General features: G+C 32.2%; 7 protein-coding genes and 6 pseudogenes across 13 annotated transcripts, besides 2 other annotated features; 7 read left to right on the forward strand and 6 right to left on the reverse strand.

Moving 5' to 3' along the window:
- Positions 1-881: part of a mobile genetic element that runs on past the window's edge.
- Positions 882-1,119: 238 nt separating this feature from the next.
- Positions 1,120-17,128: a mobile genetic element.
- On the reverse strand, positions 3,890-4,377 carry TVAGG3_0604390 (annotated as a pseudogene). Its single transcript has one exon. A coding segment is annotated over exon 1 (488 nt).
- On the reverse strand, positions 4,802-5,194 carry TVAGG3_0604400 (uncharacterized protein; the record flags this gene model as incomplete). The annotated part of the gene is made up of 1 exon (XM_051239838.1): positions 4,802-5,194. One exon carries the CDS (start codon positions 5,192-5,194, stop codon positions 4,802-4,804), a length of 393 nt encoding a protein of 130 aa, XP_051097662.1.
- TVAGG3_0604410 (uncharacterized protein) lies at positions 5,714-6,379 on the reverse strand (the record flags this gene model as incomplete). The annotated part of the gene is made up of 1 exon (XM_051239839.1): positions 5,714-6,379. One exon carries the CDS (start codon positions 6,377-6,379, stop codon positions 5,714-5,716), a length of 666 nt encoding a protein of 221 aa, XP_051097663.1.
- TVAGG3_0604420 (KilA, N-terminal/APSES-type HTH, DNA-binding family) lies at positions 6,692-7,291 on the reverse strand (the record flags this gene model as incomplete). The annotated part of the gene is made up of 1 exon (XM_051239840.1): positions 6,692-7,291. A coding segment is annotated over one exon (600 nt), but the record flags the coding sequence as incomplete, so codon positions are not given.
- TVAGG3_0604430 (phage tail repeat-like family) lies at positions 7,656-8,477 on the reverse strand (the record flags this gene model as incomplete). Its single annotated transcript, XM_051239841.1, has 1 exon — positions 7,656-8,477. A coding segment is annotated over one exon (822 nt), but the record flags the coding sequence as incomplete, so codon positions are not given.
- Positions 9,334-10,567, forward strand: TVAGG3_0604440 (annotated as a pseudogene). Its single transcript has one exon. A coding segment is annotated over exon 1 (1,234 nt).
- TVAGG3_0604450 lies at positions 11,216-11,595 on the forward strand (annotated as a pseudogene). Its single transcript has one exon. A coding segment is annotated over exon 1 (380 nt).
- TVAGG3_0604460 lies at positions 11,844-12,247 on the forward strand (annotated as a pseudogene). Its single transcript has one exon. A coding segment is annotated over exon 1 (404 nt).
- On the forward strand, positions 13,850-14,750 carry TVAGG3_0604470 (annotated as a pseudogene). The gene has a single exon. A coding segment is annotated over exon 1 (901 nt).
- TVAGG3_0604480 lies at positions 14,869-15,275 on the forward strand (annotated as a pseudogene). The gene has a single exon. A coding segment is annotated over exon 1 (407 nt).
- TVAGG3_0604490 (uncharacterized protein) lies at positions 16,097-16,369 on the reverse strand (the record flags this gene model as incomplete). Its single annotated transcript, XM_051239842.1, has 1 exon — positions 16,097-16,369. One exon carries the CDS (start codon positions 16,367-16,369, stop codon positions 16,097-16,099), a length of 273 nt encoding a protein of 90 aa, XP_051097666.1.
- A 1,003-nt stretch (positions 17,129-18,131) lies between the features above and the next one.
- On the forward strand, positions 18,132-18,647 carry TVAGG3_0604500 (uncharacterized protein; the record flags this gene model as incomplete). The annotated part of the gene is made up of 1 exon (XM_001286198.2): positions 18,132-18,647. One exon carries the CDS (start codon positions 18,132-18,134, stop codon positions 18,645-18,647), a length of 516 nt encoding a protein of 171 aa, XP_001286199.2.
- Positions 18,648-20,349: 1,702 nt separating this feature from the next.
- TVAGG3_0604510 (protein of unknown function, DUF4106 family) lies at positions 20,350-20,847 on the forward strand (the record flags this gene model as incomplete). The annotated part of the gene is made up of 1 exon (XM_051239843.1): positions 20,350-20,847. A coding segment is annotated over one exon (498 nt), but the record flags the coding sequence as incomplete, so codon positions are not given.
- Between the last annotated feature and the right edge of the window lie 48 nt (positions 20,848-20,895).

Raw genomic sequence — 20,895 nt, forward strand, 5'->3', positions numbered from 1 at the left:
CGACTAAAGTCACTGAAGCAATGAAACAAAAGTTTTTGGTAGAATACATTAAATCAGGAATTATTCCAGAAGGTTTTTACATTCATACTATGAAGGATGGTAGAGTTCAGTTTAGAAAGATAAAGCAACCATTAGATAAAGAAGGAATTTTGAGAAAGATTAAACTTCATGAGGACAACATTGCTGAACTTAAGAAGAAGTTAGAAGAGTTGGAGAAAGACGAAGTGAGGATAAAGCAATGAATTCAACAGGGTAGAAATGAGGTTAGAAAGGGTTAGAAAGGGTAGATCTCACCACTTCACCTAAATTTATTTTTGTGCTATGTTTTCATACGTGTGAGGGTGGTGATATCATTTATTTTTTATTTTATTTTTTAAAATTATTTTTATTTTATTTGGATGTAATGACAGAACAAAAGCAACTCATACAAATCAAAACATATAACAAACATACATTTAAACATTTATTCTTCCTTCCTGAGCATAACATGTTCTTTCAAATACATCCGAGACCAGTTGACTTTTCATTGACTGTTTATAAAGATAGAAATAGTTATATCATTAAACCATACGATGACGAAGGTAAGTTATGTAAATTGTACGTTAAGAAGTTAGAGAAAGTTTATGGCTTCAAGTATGACTACAATAGGGTTAACACTGATGATGAAGATATTGAGGAAAATTTATGAGAACATTAGTGAAGTTGTTAGTGAGAACGATAGTGAGGTGAAATTGTTGGCGGTTTTGTAAATATTTAAGGTTAAGTTAGTTTTTGCGTTCATGTTGTAAAATATACGTTAACGGTTTTGTAAAGTGTCAAATTCACAAGTATTGGGTAAGGTGGAACGCAGTGCCACCATACCCAAGACTTGTATACTAACTTTGACAACAGTCCCGGAAATGATTTGTCATGACTTCATCGTAATGAGTGTAAATGACCCAAAAATAATGTTTTCATTAATGGTTTCAGGTTATTCAATAATTAATTATTTTTGAATAACTGAAGGTGTCACTACGTCACCATGTGTCACTCGGTTAATTAACTTCTCTGAAAAAATGAGACAACATGACATTTTGACAACACAGCAGGATTAATGCAAAAATAAATTCAAATCATACTTTATAAAGCATCATTTACAGGTATTTCATCGTCAGTAAATGAATCCTCATTATCGTTTGGTTCAACCTGTTTATATAATCCTTTCATTTCTTCTTTCAAAACATAACACCATGTTTGTTTACCATTTATTCTTCTCTGTTTCCTATCACATTTATCCTTAATGCTCATTTGGAAATTCTTGTCTTTCATGTCTGATGGTTTGCAGAATAGAGCATTTTTACATGTCATACCTGCACTCAATTCATCATAATGTGTATTTATCCATTCATCTAAAGGATTTGTTGATAATTCAATTAAATCTTGTTTGGCTTCAGTCATCGGTATGATTCGTACATTAAATGATGAAAGGTCGTAATTGATAAAATATGTTAAAAGGTTATCATAAAATTCCTTTGTGCATGAATTCATCAAATTCTTGAAGTAATTAAATTGACCCTTGAATTTACCATTGACCCTTAAAACCACGTATCTTCTGTCTCCAACTTCAATTTTGACAGGGTAGACGTTGTTAGTTACGAAAATGAAGTTTGCAACATTCTGAGCAGTTCTTCTGGGTTGATTCTTTTCATTAATTCTAATCTCATTATCCGTAATAATTGATTTCAAAGCGTTGAAGTTTGCGAGTCTGTCTTCACCAACATTCTTGAGTTCATTAAGTACAAGAAACATTTTATTCTCAACTACTGAGTTGAAATTACCCGTTAGCTCACTTATTTCAGTAATGTTTTTACATGAATAACCAGCGAGAAGTTCAGAAATAATGTCTGTGAATCTGTTTTTACCTGTTCCCTGAAGTCCTTTCAAAATAATTGCTGTTTCATTCTTGATTCCAGGATGTTGAATCATTGATGCAATCCAGCCGAGAAGGTATTTATACACTTCATCGTTATTATCACAAATGGCTTCTTTAATGAAATTCATAAACATCTCAATTTTTGAGTAATCAGGCTTTTCAAGAATGTTGTATTTATAACCCTGAAACGTTGAGAAAACATCTGGAGAATCAGATTTAAAGCAAACACCCTTAACGGTTAATGAGGATAATTGATTTAATAGTACGTCCCATGCTGTTATGGTTTTACCTTCTTCTTTAAATAATTTAATCATTTTGAGTGACTCTTTCATGTTTGATTGAAGAACGAATGATATTTGATTCATTTTGTCGTGGATATTATAGTCCTTTTGAATGAAATATTTATTTCCACAATCTACAAAACGGATTACACGTGATAAATCCTCAATTACTTCAGAACTGTTTTTATACTGATGATTTTCAGCCTTGCGTCTAATATCTGTTATCAAAAACGAGTCATCAAGTTTGATATCAAATGTTATTTTTGGCTTACGTAATAAAGGTAAAACATATTCATCATAATATTCCTTTTGATAAAGTTTTAGAATCTTCACTAAAACAAATGGAGAAGTCATTAAATGTGCATATCTACTACGTGCTTTTTCAAAATTACTTTTTGCATTTTCAGTTAAATTGCAGAAATTATAAACGTTATCGTATGCTTCATTAATTAAATGATCCGGTAACGAATTAATAGCTTGAAACAGTGTGAATAATGTAACTTCTTTTTCTAAATTCATGTTTCCACCATCATTATGTACTTCAAAATCACAGATGCCATCAACTATGCTCTGGGCAAGTTTATCGTCAATGTTTACATCTTTGTTTTCATTCATTATACTCTTTATTTCTTCGTTCTTCTGTTCAACTCTTACCTTAATATTCAAATCATTTAATATATCATTCACTGTTCTAGTTAATGTTGAATCGTAACTTCCACGAATGAATGAGTATGTATTGATTGGTTCTGTTGCATTCTTTCGAACTCTTGAATCAGCCATGACTACTAATGAACGCTTTGAATCATCCATAGAAGTCATTATGTCAATATCATAATCATTGCAGGAATAACATTTAATCATTCTGTTCGAAACTGAATAGAAGAAATTGGTGTTGCAATAAATGTGAAGACCTCCTGAAGCGGTTTTAACGATAACATCTTTATCCGAAAGTTTTGATAAAATGTCTTTTCTAACTGTTTCTTTAAGTTCATCATTGTACGATTTATTGATATCAACATCTATAATCGTTAAATTTGAAATTTTATTTACTAATAAAGCCATACCAGTTTTCCTTCCTCTTCCTCCATCGTATTTGAGGTGGTTATGTAAATCAATCCTGTTTTCACCAATTCTTTCGTTGAGGGTTTTAGTTTCTGCCACAACTAATTCCTCAGCTAATGAATCAATAACTTTTTCATCAGAAACGATAAAGTTGCTGTTGTTGTTTGTTGCTGTCATTTATATAGGAATAAAAAAATAAAAATAATTTTAAAACTAACTTTATTTTTGGACTGCATCAAATTTTCGTAAATGTTGTCAAAATGTCATGTTGTCACACTTTTTCAGAGAAGTTAAATGACCGAGTGACACATGGTGACGTAGTGACACCTTCAGTTCTTCAAAAATAATTAATTATTGAATAACCTGTGTTGTTGTCTAAATGTCATGAGTTAAATAACCTGGTGACCTGGTGACACCTTCAGTTCTTCAAAAATAATTCATAAATACCTTCCTCCTGTGTTGTTGTCAAAATGTCATGTTGTCACACTTTTTCAGAGAAGTTAAATGACCGAGTGACACATGGTGACGTAGTGACACCTTCAGTTCTTCAAAAATAATTAATTATTGAATAACCTAAAAACCATAAACGATAAAATATATTTTTGGTCGTTTATGACAAAAATAAATGGTTCATTTACTCACAATATTTTTTTACAAAACGACCCCAAACTTTTAACTTCTTTTCTGCAGTTTCTAATGCTATCTTAGCGAGTTCATATTCTCTAAATTCTCTCTTTAAATCTTCTTGTTCCCATTGGTCTAGTTCGTATGGAGAATCTCTATAACCATAATATATCTCACGTTCATGTTCTAATTGTTTTTCGCACATTTTTCTAACTTCTTCTTCAAACAAATGTTTAGCATTCTCTACTGTATCTTCGAGTTCTTCTTCATCTAATTTCTATGAACTTTCTTGTCTATGGAGTCCATAATATCTTTGACATAAAATGCATACTTTACAGAGCACCATTCAGCAACAAAATGAACGAGGTCAGGATGTATGTAAATACCTTTGAATTCATTCATGACACCCTTTGTAAGCTCATAAAATGCTTGTTTTGAGGTCGAGCCACTTTTGGCTCCACCGTATTCGTTCATCCAAAACTCAAGAATTTCCTGCATTTTAGCACTATTGAGAAATCTGTTTAAATGGTTTAACTTTCCTGCTTCTCTTGCCATCTTTGTTGCATTAATGTAACCATCCTTGTCTCTACGTAAGACTTCAATACCGTTATAAGTGCCTTTTGTGAATGTTTCACCATTAGATTTGTTCGTGAATGTTTTTGCTTCGACTGACATTTCTGTTCTTACATACAAAATAAAAAATGAAACCGATTTTAAAACTAACTTTATTTTTGCCTTCCTCCTGTGTTGTTGTCAAAATGTCATGTTGTCACACTTTTTCAGAGAAGTTAAATGACCGAGTGACACATGGTGACGTAGTGACACCTTCAGTTCTTCAAAAATAATTAATTATTGAATAACCTAAAAACCATAAACGATAAAATATATTTTTGGTCGTTTATGACAAAAATAAATGGTTCATTTACTCACAATATTTTTTTACAAAACGACCCCAAACTTTTAACTTCTTTTCTGCAGTTTCTAATGCTATCTTAGCGAGTTCATATTCTCTAAATTCTCTCTTTAAATCTTCTTGTTCCCATTGGTCTAGTTCGTATGGAGAATCTCTATAACCATAATATATCTCACGTTCATGTTCTAATTGTTTTTCGCACATTTTTCTAACTTCTTCTTCAAACAAATGTTTAGCATTCTCTACTGTATCTTCGAGTTCTTCTTCATCTAATTTCTCATGAACTTTCTTGTCTATGGAGTCCATAATATCTTTGACATAAAATGCATACTTTACAGAGCACCATTCAGCAACAAAATGAACGAGGTCAGGATGTATGTAAATACCTTTGAATTCATTCATGACACCCTTTGTAAGCTCATAAAATGCTTGTTTTGAGGTCGAGCCACTTTTGGCTCCACCGTATTCGTTCATCCAAAACTCAAGAATTTCCTGCATTTTAGCACTATTGAGAAATCTGTTTAAATGGTTTAACTTTCCTGCTTCTCTTGCCATCTTTGTTGCATTAATGTAACCATCCTTGTCTCTACGTAAGACTTCAATACCGTTATAAGTGCCTTTTGTGAATGTTTCACCATTAGATTTGTTCGTGAATGTTTTTGCTTCGACTGACATTTCTGTTCTTACATACAAAATAAAAATGAAACCGATTTTAAAACTAACTTTATTTTTGCCTTCCTCCTGTGTTGTTGTCAAAATGTCATGTTGTCACACTTTTTCAGAGAAGTTAAATGACCGAGTGACACATGGTGACGTAGTGACACCTTCAGTTCTTCAAAAATAATTAATTATTGAATAACCTAAAAACCATAAACGATAAAATATATTTTTGGTCGTTTATGACAAAAATAAATGGTTCATTTACTCACAATATTTTTTTACAAAACGACCCCAAACTTTTAACTTCTTTTCTGCAGTTTCTAATGCTATCTTAGCGAGTTCATATTCTCTAAATTCTCTCTTTAAATCTTCTTGTTCCCATTGGTCTAGTTCGTATGGAGAATCTCTATAACCATAATATATCTCACGTTCATGTTCTAATTGTTTTTCGCACATTTTTCTAACTTCTTCTTCAAACAAATGTTTAGCATTCTCTACTGTATCTTCGAGTTCTTCTTCATCTAATTTCTCATGAACTTTCTTGTCTATGGAGTCCATAATATCTTTGACATAAAATGCATACTTTACAGAGCACCATTCAGCAACAAAATGAACGAGGTCAGGATGTATGTAAATACCTTTGAATTCATTCATGACACCCTTTGTAAGCTCATAAAATGCTTGTTTTGAGGTCGAGCCACTTTTGGCTCCACCGTATTCGTTCATCCAAAACTCAAGAATTTCCTGCATTTTAGCACTATTGAGAAATCTGTTTAAATGGTTTAACTTTCCTGCTTCTCTTGCCATCTTTGTTGCATTAATGTAACCATCCTTGTCTCTACGTAAGACTTCAATACCGTTATAAGTGCCTTTTGTGAATGTTTCACCATTAGATTTGTTCGTGAATGTTTTTGCTTCGACTGACATTTCTGTTCTTACATACAAAATAAAAAATGAAACCGATTTTAAAACTAACTTTATTTTTGCCTTCCTCCTGTGTTGTTGTCAAAATGTCATGTTGTCACACTTTTTCAGAGAAGTTAAATGACCGAGTGACACATGGTGACGTAGTGACACCTTCAGTTCTTCAAAAATAATTAATTATTGAATAACCTAAAAACCATAAACGATAAAATATATTTTTGGTCGTTTATGACAAAAATAAATGGTTCATTTACTCACAATATTTTTTTACAAACGACCCCAAACTTTTAACTTCTTTTCTGCAGTTTCTAATGCTATCTTAGCGAGTTCATATTCTCTAAATTCTCTCTTTAAATCTTCTTGTTCCCATTGGTCTAGTTCGTATGGAGAATCTCTATAACCATAATATATCTCACGTTCATGTTCTAATTGTTTTTCGCACATTTTTCTAACTTCTTCTTCAAACAAATGTTTAGCATTCTCTACTGTATCTTCGAGTTCTTCTTCATCTAATTTCTCATGAACTTTCTTGTCTATGGAGTCCATAATATCTTTGACATAAAATGCATACTTTACAGAGCACCATTCAGCAACAAAATGAACGAGGTCAGGATGTATGTAAATACCTTTGAATTCATTCATGACACCCTTTGTAAGCTCATAAAATGCTTGTTTTGAGGTCGAGCCACTTTTGGCTCCACCGTATTCGTTCATCCAAAACTCAAGAATTTCCTGCATTTTAGCACTATTGAGAAATCTGTTTAAATGGTTTAACTTTCCTGCTTCTCTTGCCATCTTTGTTGCATTAATGTAACCATCCTTGTCTCTACGTAAGACTTCAATACCGTTATAAGTGCCTTTTGTGAATGTTTCACCATTAGATTTGTTCGTGAATGTTTTTGCTTCGACTGACATTTCTGTTCTTACATACAAAATAAAAAATGAAACCGATTTTAAAACTAACTTTATTTTTGCCTTCCTCCTGTGTTGTTGTCAAAATGTCATGTTGTCACACTTTTTCAGAGAAGTTAAATGACCGAGTGACACATGGTGACGTAGTGACACCTTCAGTTCTTCAAAAATAATTAATTATTGAATAACCTAAAAACCATTAACGTAAACATGAGACTTTGTCACCGGACTCTTTGAGTCACTTAACGTAAACATTAACGATAAAATTTATTTCTGCAGTTCATCCATTACTTCATTACCTAATTAATTACAGACATAAAATATATTTAGTTCATTCGGTAAGCCTGCAAAGTAGGCTCAAGTATGTTTATTGAACGCGGTACCATGCAAATACAGTCACAAATGGTGGCATATAATCTTTACCCGAACCTGTTGGATTTGTTGTGAAAGTATGGACATGATTTCCTCCTGGTTCAGTTGGTCGAAAAGTCTTTTTTGCTGAATGGTTATAATCTGGAGATAAAACATCATTGCCAGCTTCATATTCTGAGTTGTATAATGGATGGTCTCTTAATGAGTGACTATGGTCACCAGAAAAGTTTGTAGTTCTTGTATGAGTGTGCGGTGGAAGGTTTGCTTCTTTAATTTTCTTCGAACCTCCTGTTTGCTTTGAATATCTAGCACAGTATAAGAATTTGTCTACAATCTGCTTCCACATACCAAAACCTAAAACTGTTTCTGGATTTGTTGAGTTCATTGATGTATAAATAGAACCAACAGGATATAATGTTTGAAGAATTTCTGTCTTTAATGTTTGAAGCTCTGTTTTGTCTGCTTTCTTATCATATAAATCTTGAGCAGTGAATTTAACCTTATTTTCATCATCCATGACATAAACATTTTTACATTTAATTTTTTGCATCGTTGTTATGTTTTCATTCGATGTTAAACCTTGTGGAAAGTTAGGAGGTTTACAATATAATGCATCCCCATCAGTTCCTTCAACCGTTCCTTCAATACTTTCTATACCAACAGTTGTGAAGAATTCATGTGTATGGTTCTTATCTGCTTTTTTATCTAATTCATCGTTAACATATTCCTTATCTGCTTTAAGGTCTAAACATCCTGAAACCCATCCTGTATCAGCTTTAGTTTTTAAAATCTTTGATGTCCATTCATGATACCATTCAACCATTTCTTTAATTTCATTATCTTTTTCATCCACGTATTCCTTATCCACCTTCTTCATTATGTCGTTTAGGAAACCTTCTATGAATTCCTCATTTAAATTAAATCTTCCAATCTTCAAAACTTTAGGAAATGCATTTAATGCGTAATATCTCTGTTCTTCTGGTGGAATTGATGTTATATCATCCGTTATACCTTTAATTTTAGAATTCATAAATAAAATTTCTTTTATATTTGATATCACTGCACCACCCTTGCAAACGAATTCGAAATGGTCATTTTTCAATACTATCTCCAAATCTCCATATTTCAACCTTTGCGTTTGTTCTGCCGTCTTCGAATTATATGCATATATGGCGTATGTAATGGTCTGAAGAAAATTTTAAATCAAAACCTGATAAACTTTTTGAACTTGATGAAATAAATAACCTTATTAAATTTCCGCTGAAAATTAAATTTTGTACTCCTCATTTTCGTTCATTGTTGGGGATATTAAATTTTGAAAAAGATGTTGGGGATGTTTTGTATTCTGACACTGGTTCCAATTTCATTTTAATCAAATGTGATAAAGTTAATACTCCAATGAGATTTTCACATCAAACATTAGACCCTAACTCTTACCCATCAATACAAAACATTTTATCCATCAACTTAAACACATTTTCTTTATCATATCCGTTTCAATTATCCGGGAATTCATTTATTCTTCATTCAAAAGATTTATCAATATTAAATTTAGAATAACTGACCTATTTGATTGTGATTTAGAATTCATGAATGAAATATTATGGCAATTTCAAATAGAGAAAATAGCTGATGAGATAACAGATTAAATATTTATTTTTAAATCATAATAAATGATTAAACAACAGCAACTTAAGGCACAAAGCACCCAGGTCCCTCAGACCATTACATACGCCATATATGCATATAATTCGAAGACGGCAGAACAAACGCAAAGGTTGAAATATGGAGATTTGGAGATAGTATTGAAAAATGACCATTTCGAATTCGTTTGCAAGGGTGGTGCAGTGATATCAAATATAAAAGAAATTTTATTTATGAATTCTAAATTAAAGGTATAACGGATGATATAACATCAATTCCACCAGAAGAACAGAGATATTACGCATTAAATGCATTTCCTAAAGTTTTGAAGATTGGAAGATTTAATTTAAATGAGGAATTCATAGAAGGTTTCCTAAACGACATAATGAAGAAGGTGGATAAGGAATACGTGGATGAAAAAGATAATGAAATTAAAGAAATGGTTGAATGGTATCATGAATGGACATCAAAGATTTTAAAAACTAAAGCTGATACAGGATGGGTTTCAGGATGTTTAGACCTTAAAGCAGATAAGGAATATGTTAACGATGAATTAGATAAAAAAGCAGATAAGAACCATACACATGAATTCTTCACAACTGTTGGTATAGAAAGTATTGAAGGAACGGTTGAAGGAACTGATGGGATGCATTATATTGTAAACCTCCTAACTTTCCACAAGGTTTAACATCGAATGAAAACATAACAACGATGCAAAAAATTAAATGTAAAAATGTTTATGTCATGGATGATGAAAATAAGGTTAAATTCACTGCTCAAGATTTATATGATAAGAAAGCAGACAAAACAGAGCTTCAAACATTAAAGACAGAAATTCTTCAAACATTATATCCTGTTGGTTCTATTTATACATCAATGAACTCAACAAATCCAGAAACAGTTTTAGGTTTTGGTATGTGGAAGCAGATTGTAGACAAATTCTTATACTGTGCTAGATATTCAAAGCAAACAGGAGGTTCGAAGAAATTAAAGAAGCAAACCTTCCACCGCACACTCATACAAGAACTACAAACTTTTCTGGTGACCATAGTCACTCATTAAGAGACCATCCATTATACAACTCAGAATATGAAGCTGGCAATGATGTTTTATCTCCAGATTATAACCATTCAGCAAAAAAGACTTTTCGACCAACTGAACAGGAGGAAATCATGTCCATACTTTCACAACAAATCCAACAGGTTTCGGTAAGATTATATGCCACCATTTGTGACTGTATTTGCATGGTACCGCGTTCAATAACATACTTGAGCCTACTTTGCAGGCTTACCGAATGAACTAAATATATTTTATGTCTGTAATTAATTAGGTAATGAAGTAATGGATGAACTGCAGAAATAAATTTTATCGTTAATGTTTACGTTAAGTGACTCAAAGAGTCCGGTGACAAAGTCTCATGTTTACGTTAATGGTTTTTAGGTTATTCAATAATTAATTATTTTTTGAAGAACTGAAGGTGTCACTACGTCACCATGTGTCACTCGGTCATTTAACTTCTCTGAAAAAGTGTGACAACATGACATTTTGACAACAACACAGGAGGAAGGCAAAAATAAAGTTAGTTTTTAAAATCGGTTTCATTTTTTATTTTGTATGTAAGAACAGAAATGTCAGTCGAAGCAAAAACATTCACGAACAAATCTAATGGTGAAACATTCACAAAAGGCACTTATAACGGTATTGAAGTCTTACGTAGAGACAAGGATGGTTACATTAATGCAACAAAGATGGCAAGAGAAGCAGGAAAGTTAAACCATTTAAACAGATTTCTCAATAGTGCTAAAATGCAGGAAATTCTTGAGTTTTGGATGAACGAATACGTGGAGCCAAAAGTGGCTCGACTCAAAACAAGCATTTTATGAGCTTACAAAGGGTGTCATGAATGAATTCAAAGGTATTTACATACATCCTGACCTCGTTCATTTTGTTGCTGAATGTGCTCTGTAAAGTATGCATTTTATGTCAAAGATATTATGGACTCCATAGACAAGAAAGTTCATGAGAAATTAGATGAAGAAGAACTCGAAGATACAGTAGAGAATGCTAAACATTTGTTTGAAGAAGAAGTTAGAAAAATGTGCGAAAAACAATTAGAACATGAACGTGAGATATATTATGGTTATAGAGATTCTCCATACGAACTAGACCAATGGGAACAAGAAGATTTAAAGAGAGAATTTAGAGAATATGAACTCGCTAAGATAGCATTAGAAACTGCAGAAAAGAAGTTAAAAGTTTGGGGTCGTTTTGTAAAAAAATATTGTGAGTAAATGAACCATTTATTTTTGTCATAAACGACCAAAAATATATTTTTATCGTTTATGGTTTTTAGGTTATTCAATAATTAATTATTTTTGAAGAACTGAAGGTGTCACTACGTCACCATGTGTCACTCGGTCATTTAACTTCTCTGAAAAAGTGTGACAACATGACATTTTGACAACAACACAGGAGGAAGGCAAAAATAAAGTTAGTTTTAAAATCGGTTTCATTTTTTATTTTGTATGTAAGAACAGAAATGTCAGTCGAAGCAAAAACATTCACGAACAAATCTAATGGTGAAACATTCACAAAAGGCACTTATAACGGTATTGAAGTCTTACGTAGAGACAAGGATGGTTACATTAATGCAACAAAGATGCAAGAGAAGCAGGAAGTTAAACCATTTAAACAGATTTCTCAATAGTGCTAAAATGCAGGAAATTCTTGAGTTTTGGATGAACGAATACGGTGGAGCCAAAAGTGGCTCGACCTCAAAAACAAGCATTTTATGAGCTTACAAAGGGTGTCATGAATGAATTCAAAGGTATTTACATACATCCTGACCTCGTTCATTTTGTTGCTGAATGGTGCTCTGTAAAGTATGCATTTTATGTCAAAGATATTATGGACTCCATAGACAAGAAAGTTCATGAGAATTAGATGAAGAAGAACTCGAAGATACAGTAGAGAATGCTAAACATTTTGTTTGAAGAAGAAGTTAGAAAAATGTGCGAAAAACAATTAGAACATGAACGTGAGATATATTATGGTTATAGAGATTCTCCATACGAACTAGACCAATGGGAACAAGAAGATTTAAAGAGAGAATTTAGAGAATATGAACTCGCTAAGATAGCATTAGAAACTGCAGAAAAGAAGTTAAAAGTTTGGGGTCGTTTTGTAAAAAAATATTGTGAGTAAATGAACCATTTATTTTTGTCATAAACGACCAAAAATATATTTTATCGTTTATGTTTTTAGGTTATTCAATAATTAATTATTTTTTGAAGAACTGAAGGTTGTCACTACGTCACCATGTGTCACTCGGTCATTTAACTTCTCTGAAAAAGTGTGACAACATGACATTTTGACAACAACACAGGAGGAAGTATTTATGAATTATTTTTGAAGAACTGAAGGTGTCACCAGGTCACCAGGTTATTTAACTCATGACATTTAGACAACAACACAGGTTATTCAATAATTAATTATTTTTGAAGAACTGAAGGTGTCACTACGTCACCATGTGTCACTCGGTCATTTAACTTCTCTGAAAAAGTGTGACAACATGACATTTTGACAACATTTACGAAAATTTGATGCAGTCCAAAAATAAAGTTAGTTTTAAAATTATTTTTATTTTTTTATTCCTATATAAATGACAGCAACAAACAACAACAGCAACTTTATCGTTTCTGATGAAAAAGTTATTGATTCATTAGCTGAGGAATTAGTTGTGGCAGAAACTAAAACCCTCAACGAAAGAATTGGTGAAAACAGGATTGATTTACATAACCACCTCAAATACGATGGAGGAAGAGGAAGGAAAACTGGTATGGCTTTATTAGTAAATAAAATTTCAAATTTAACGATTATAGATGTTGATATCAATAAATCGTACAATGATGAACTTAAAGAAACAGTTAGAAAAGACATTTTATCAAAACTTTCGGATAAAGATGTTATCGTTAAAACCGCTTCAGGAGGTCTTCACATTTATTGCAACACCAATTTCTTCTATTCAGTTTCGAACAGAATGATTAAATGTTATTCCTGCAATGATTATGATATTGACATAATGACTTCTATGGATGATTCAAAGCGTTCATTAGTAGTCATGGCTGATTCAAGAGTTCGAAAGAATGCAACAGAACCAATCAATACATACTCATTCATTCGTGGAAGTTACGATTCAACATTAACTAGAACAGTGAATGATATATTAAATGATTTGAATATTAAGGTAAGAGTTGAACAGAAGAACGAAGAAATAAAGAGTATAATGAATGAAAACAAAGATGTAAACATTGACGATAAACTTGCCCAGAGCATAGTTGATGGCATCTGTGATTTTGAAGTACATAATGATGGTGGAAACATGAATTTAGAAAAGAAGTTACATTATTCACACTTTTCAAGCTATTAATTCGTTACCGGATCATTTAATTAATGAAGCATACGATAACGTTTATAATTTCTGCAATTTAACTGAAAATGCAAAAAGTAATTTTGAAAAAAGCACGTAGTAGATATGCACATTTAATGACTTCTCCATTTGTTTTAGTGAAGATTCTAAAACTTTATCAAAAGGAATATTATGATGAATATGTTTTACCTTTATTACGTAAGCCAAAAATAACATTTGATATCAAACTTGATGACTCGTTTTTGATAACAGATATTAGACGCAAGGCTGAAAATCATCAGTATAAAAACAGTTCTGAAGTAATTGAGGATTTATCACGTGTAATCCGTTTTGTAGATTGTGGAAATAAATATTTCATTCAAAAGGACTATAATATCCACGACAAAATGAATCAAATATCATTCGTTCTTCAATCAAACATGAAAGAGTCACTCAAATGATTAAATTATTTAAAGAAGAAGGTAAAACCATAACAGCATGGGACGTACTATTAAATCAATTATCCTCATTAACCGTTAAGGGTGTTTGCTTTAAATCTGATTCTCCAGATGTTTTCTCAACGTTTCAGGGTTATAAATACAACATTCTTGAAAAGCCTGATTACTCAAAAATTGAGATGTTTATGAATTTCATTAAAGAAGCCATTTGTGATAATAACGATGAAGTGTATAAATACCTTCTCGGCTGGATTGCATCAATGATTCAACATCCTGGAATCAAGAATGAAACAGCAATTATTTTGAAAGGACTTCAGGGAACAGGTAAAAACAGATTCACAGACATTATTTCTGAACTTCTCGCTGGTTATTCATGTAAAAACATTACTGAAATAAGTGAGCTAACGGGTAATTTCAACTCAGTAGTTGAGAATAAAATGTTTCTTGTACTTAATGAACTCAAGAATGTTGGTGAAGACAGACTCGCAAACTTCAACGCTTTGAAATCAATTATTACGGATAATGAGATTAGAATTAATGAAAAGAATCAACCCAGAAGAACTGCTCAGAATGTTGCAAACTTCATTTTCGTAACTAACAACGTCTACCCTGTCAAAATTGAAGTTGGAGACAGAAGATACGTGGTTTTAAGGGTCAATGGTAAATTCAAGGGTCAATTTAATTACTTCAAGAATTTGATGAATTCATGCACAAAGGAATTTTATGATAACCTTTTAACATATTTTATCAATTACGACCTTTCATCATTTAATGTACGAATCATACGATGACTGAAGCCAAACAAGATTTAATTGAATTATCAACAAATCCTTTAGATGAATGGATAAATACACATTATGATGAATTGAGTGCAGGTATGACATGTAAAAATGCTCTATTCTGCAAACCATCAGACATGAAAGACAAGAATTTCCAAATGAGCATTAAGGATAAATGTGATAGGAAACAGAGAAGAATAAATGGTAAACAAACATGGTGTTATGTTTTGAAAGAAGAAATGAAAGGATTATATAAACAGGTTGAACCAAACGATAATGAGGATTCATTTACTGACGATGAAATACCTGTAAATGATGCTTTATAAAGTATGATTTGAATTTATTTTTGCATTAATCCTGCTGTGTTGTCAAAATGTCATGTTGTCTCATTTTTTCAGAGAAGTTAATTAACCGAGTGACACATGGTGACGTAGTGACACCTTTAGTTCTTCAAAAATAAGTCATAACTGCCTTCCTCCTGTGTTGTTGTCAAAATGTCATGTTGTCACATTTTTTCAGAGAAGTTAAATGACCGAGTGACACATGGTGACGTAGTGACACCTTCAGTTCTTCAAAAATAAGTCATAACTGCCTTCCTCCTGTGTTGTTGTCAAAATGTCATGTTGTCACATTTTTTCAGAGAAGTTAAATGACCGAGTGACACATGGTGACGTAGTGACACCTTCAGTTCTTCAAAAATAAGTCATAACTGCCTTCCTCCTGTGTTGTTGTCAAAATGTCATGTTGTCACATTTTTTCAGAGAAGTTAAATGACCGAGTGACACATGGTGACGTAGTGACACCTTCAGTTCTTCAAAAATAATTAATTATTGAATAACCTGAAACCATTAATGAAAACATTATTTTTGGGTCATTTACACTCATTACGATGAAGTCATGACAAATCATTTCCGGGACTGTTGTCAAAATGTCATGTTGTCACAAACTTTAGAACAGTATAATTTAAATTTTTATTTTTATCATAAATGGATACCCCACAAGCTCAAAATTTACCACGAATCATAACAAGGGAGGAAATGATAAAAATGATGCAAGAACATGTTAAAAATAACAAACCACTAAAATTGAGAAAATGTGGTTATGCAGTAATGATGGAAAGAGAGATGTTGTCAAAGAGGAATAAAAATTAAATTTGGATTGAGTTTAAAAATTCATCTTTATTAAATTCATCTCTTCCAATCAATTTATTTATTCTATTAAATTCTTTTATTTTTGCTTCACTCAGTTTAAGGATTGAACGGTAAGTTTCTAATTTTTCGATTATTTCTTTCCTCTCTTTATCGTTTTCAACCCCACCGCATTGCGGCTTCTTTTTGTAATAGCATATTTTTGATTTAATTCTGTTTAGTTTCTTTTTATATTCATCGTCTGGACTCTTGACTGCTTTGTTGTCACTCATTTCTTACGAAATAAAAAAAATTAAATATTATTTAAATATAATGGAGTAATAAAATAAATCGGAATTTCTATTAATTTATTGTCAACTTCAACTAATGCATTGCCGTTAATATATCTAACAAATTCAGCTATTGTGTCAAATCTTCGTCTTCTTTTTGTCATTGATTTATCAGTTTTTCCATAATCGAGATGAATTAAAACTTTATTTCCTTGTTTAAAATTCATGAGCCCCGAATTAATTTGTTCACGTTTAACATCATTTAACTTTTCCATTTGCTTTCTAATATATTCCCATTCTTTTGAAATATCATTTTTCATTTCCACCGGTTTCATGTTTATAGTTCTATGCCATGTATTATTGTAATAATATACTAACTGCTGTATGATGGAGTCATGATTTCCATCCCAGTATATCTGACCGTTAACCCCCTAACGCATCTCTAAGAGTTCTCATTACCGCATCAACTATTTTATTATGAAACGTATATGGAGAGGATGAGAAGAAAAAATTAATTTGTGGGAAATAATGAGTCATAGCTGCCTGAAATCCTTTATCACCATCACCCCTGATATTATCTACTCTTTCATGATCTAGTAAGTATTGAATAGCTCTTCTTGTTTCCTGTTCTGTTTTCCCTTTCACCGGAATGCAATATAAATATCTAGTGTTAATGTTAATGGCAAATAAATAAGTAACGTTTCCTTTTGAATATTCCAGATGATCGATTTCGTATGAATATGGATATGGAGCAAATGAAGGGCGACTAAATTTTTCCTTTAACGGTTGAATTTTCGGGTCAATTGGTTTATTTAATATCTTGAAATCCTTTTTAAAATCTTTTTGCTTCTTTAATGTTTGAAATGGATATAATAAAGTGAATGATGAAGGATTAACTGAAGGAGGAGGAGGTACTGTCGTTGGAGGTTTTGGTGTTGCAAGTGGTTTAATTTTATCTGCTTTGATTTTGGATTTCATTCCTTCCTTCATTAATTCTGGATGTATTCTATTCATTTGTTTTAAATATGCTGTATATAAAGGTTTGATATACTTTCCCGCTTCGAGTTTATGTTGAAGGATGAATTTCAAAAGTTGATCTTCATTTAAAAGTCGGGCTGAATATGGTTTAACTAATGAATCATAAATTAAAGCTTGTGCATCATTTATGGTCTGAAGGACCTGGGCGTTTTGTTCCTTTAGCTGTTGAACATTTGCTACTTTAGACCTCGGCTTTGGTTTTTGTGGCTCAGGATTATATAATTTATATAATTCATCAATATCTTCTTCTGTTAATACTTTATTTTTGAAATCTTTCAACTGTTTAAGCTGTGATTTAGTTTTTCCCTTTGAATCTGTCGTCTGGAGATCTTTGTAAGAAGGATTGTTCTCTTGGACTTTAATGTGTTGTAGAGGTAAGCAGAAACACTCTCATTGAGTTCAATGGCACAGAGTGGGTGAAGCTCGGTCATAACCAGTAGAAATTCTGCCAGTAGAAGTTCTGCCAGTAGAAACTTTACTAGTAGAAGTTCTGCCAGTATAAACTCTACCAGTAGAAACTTTACTAGTAGAAGTTCTGCCAGTATAAACTCTACCAGTAGAAGTTCTGCCAGTATAAACTCTACCAGTAGAAGTTCTGCTAAAGTATTCAATTTTGAGGGAAACAGTAGAAGTTCTGCCAGTATAAACTCTACCAGTAGAAGTTCTGCCAGTGTAAACTTTACCAGTAGAAGTTTAACCGTTACTTATTGTTCTAACCGTAGATCAAATGTCCCAAGAAGATTCAACACCAGCGACACCTGCACCAGCGACATCTGCACCAGCTCAAGACATGATGCAGATAATGACACAGATGATGCAACAGCAAATGCAGATGATGCAGCAGATGCAGAGCCAACAACAGATGCACTTCTCTCAATCTCCGAAGAAAGCACAAGAGCTCGAAGCCGGTCTCAATGTCCTCAGAAACGACTACAAGCGTGAACAACTTACATTAAGAAAAGACGAAGAGTATGATCCGATTGAAGCTCAAGAAATCAAATCCTCAGCTTCGACGAAGACCATCCAAGAAGAAAAAGACCAAGACGAGTACCTTACAAAGTCTCAAAGACTCTTTGTCCTTGAGTTCTTTACCATATCAGCACTCAGATCTATGCACAATTGGAAGGGTCGTACACCAATTGGCTCCAACAAGCGTGATCTCCTGATGACCGCTGTTCCTCTCATCAAAACCAAGACACAACTAATAGACTTTATCCTCAGTGCTTGTCCTGATGAGATCTAATCAGACTAAAAACTTACTAATTTGAGCATTGCTCATATATAATTAATTGTTTACAATCACCTGAAATAATACGAATAAACACCTTTTTATATCTTATTTACATCTAACATGCACCAATTTATTTTATAACTTTATTAATACTAAATTTTATTTCATACAAAAAGTAAAAATTCATAAGTTATATATTAATTTAATAAATTATATTATCATTTATAATAAAATTTTTCGAAATGCAGATAAATTTTAACATGTTCGAAATGAAACTATTATAAAATATATTCTTTTTATTAATGGTAATATAGGAATTGTAGGAATAAAAACTTTTTATAAATTATTCATAAATTTTTAAAATCTGCTATTCGGAAGTATGTTCAAAAATCATTCAATTATGTGAGAATTCTTACGATTACAAAAAAAGTCACACAACCCGCATCATATACTACTTATTATGTGTAAAATGAATTATTGTGAAAATATATGAAACCATGATCAATAACGATATAAAAAAAAAAAAAAAAAAAAGGTAGTGGGGCTTCCAGGCACTTCGTGCCTTCTAGCCCTGATGTTGATGTTTAGAATATGAGAGAGGTCCTATAAACCGGAGAAAGTGTCATATAAACATCTGTCATTTTACTCAGAATTTTCATGAAATTTACACCAAAAATATATTTTAGGGTAGAAGGGTATATCTAACCTCTTTTCTAACCTCTTTTCTACCCTCTTGAATTTTCATGAAATTTACACCAAAAATATATTTTAGGGTAGAAGGGTATATCTAACCTCTTTTCTAACCTCTTTTCTACCCTCTTGAATTTTCATGAAATTTACACCAAAAATATATTTTAGGGTAGAAGGGTATATCTAACCTCTTTTCTAACCTCTTTTCTACCCTCTTGAATTTTCATGAAATTTACACCAAAAATATATTTTAGGGTAGAAGGGTATATCTAACCTCTTTTCTAACCTCTTTTCTACCCTCTTGAATTTTCATGAAATTTACACCAAAAATATACTACTAGGGTCATTTACGAAGAAATCTCAACAAAGTCTTTACGATGAAGTCTTGACAAAGTCTTTACGAAGAAGTCTCAACAAAGTCTTTACGAAGAAGTCTTAACAAAGTCTTTACGAAGAAGTCTTAACAAAGTCTTTACGAAGAAGTCTCAACAAAGTCTTTACGAAGAAGTCTTAACAAAGTCTTTACGAAGAAGTCTTAACAAAGTCTTTACGAAGAAATTCATGAAAATTCAAGAGGGTAGAAAAGAGGTTAGAAAAGAGGTTAGATATACCCTTCTACCCTAAAATATATTTTTGGGTCATTTACGAAGAAGTCTTAACAAAGTCTTTACGAAGAAATTCATGAAAATTCAAGAGGGTAGAAAAGAGGTTAGAAAAGAGGTTAGATATACCCTTCTACCCTAAAATATATTTTTGGGTCATTTACGAAGAAGTCTCAACAAAGTCTTTACGAAGAAGTCTTAACAAAGTCTTTACGAAGAAGTCTTAACAAAGTCTTTACGAAGAAATTCATGAAAATTCAAGAGGGTAGAAAAGAGGTTAGAAAAGAGGTTAGATATACCCTTCTACCCTAAAATATATTTTTGGGTCATTTACACTCATTTACGAAGAAGTCTCAACAAAGTCTTTACGAAGAAGTCACAATAAAACATCTGTCAAAAGCCGCTTTTTAACTTCACTTAAAATGCCACGTAAGCTACGTAAGAATATACGTAAGAGGAAGAGAGCATTGAAACATCCAATAGTAAAACTGACACCACAACAACAGTTGCAACAACAAATGCTGAATGACCCCACTATGTTGCAACAAATGTCAAGCAATCCTATGCTTTTAAACCGAGTTGTTGGTGCACAGAGTGGAGGTTTAAGAGCGGCACTTTTAGCGAAAATGGCAGGCTATGGTGGAGCTGCAGACGGAACAGCATATAACCCTCAAAGTCAAATGAATTTGAGTTCACTCAAAAATCAAATAACAGATGTCAAAAAGTCAAACATAGACATACAGAAGCAAATAAGTGAAAACGAAAAGAAACTAGAATATGACAGACACACAAAGAAACTCAATGAGTTAAACGTAGAGAAAAAGAAGAAAGAAGAACAACTGAAAGAACTAAGTACAGAGGAATATGCGAAAAAAGTGTCAGAAAAAGCAGCAGAAGTAGCAAAAATGGAACAAGATGTTTTAAATTTGAAAAACCATACTACTCAATATAAAGTACTGAAAGAATGA

This window comes from Trichomonas vaginalis, chromosome II (genome assembly GCF_026262505.1).
Source record: "Trichomonas vaginalis G3 chromosome II, whole genome shotgun sequence".
NCBI classification, from domain to species: Eukaryota; Parabasalia; order Trichomonadida; family Trichomonadidae; genus Trichomonas; species Trichomonas vaginalis.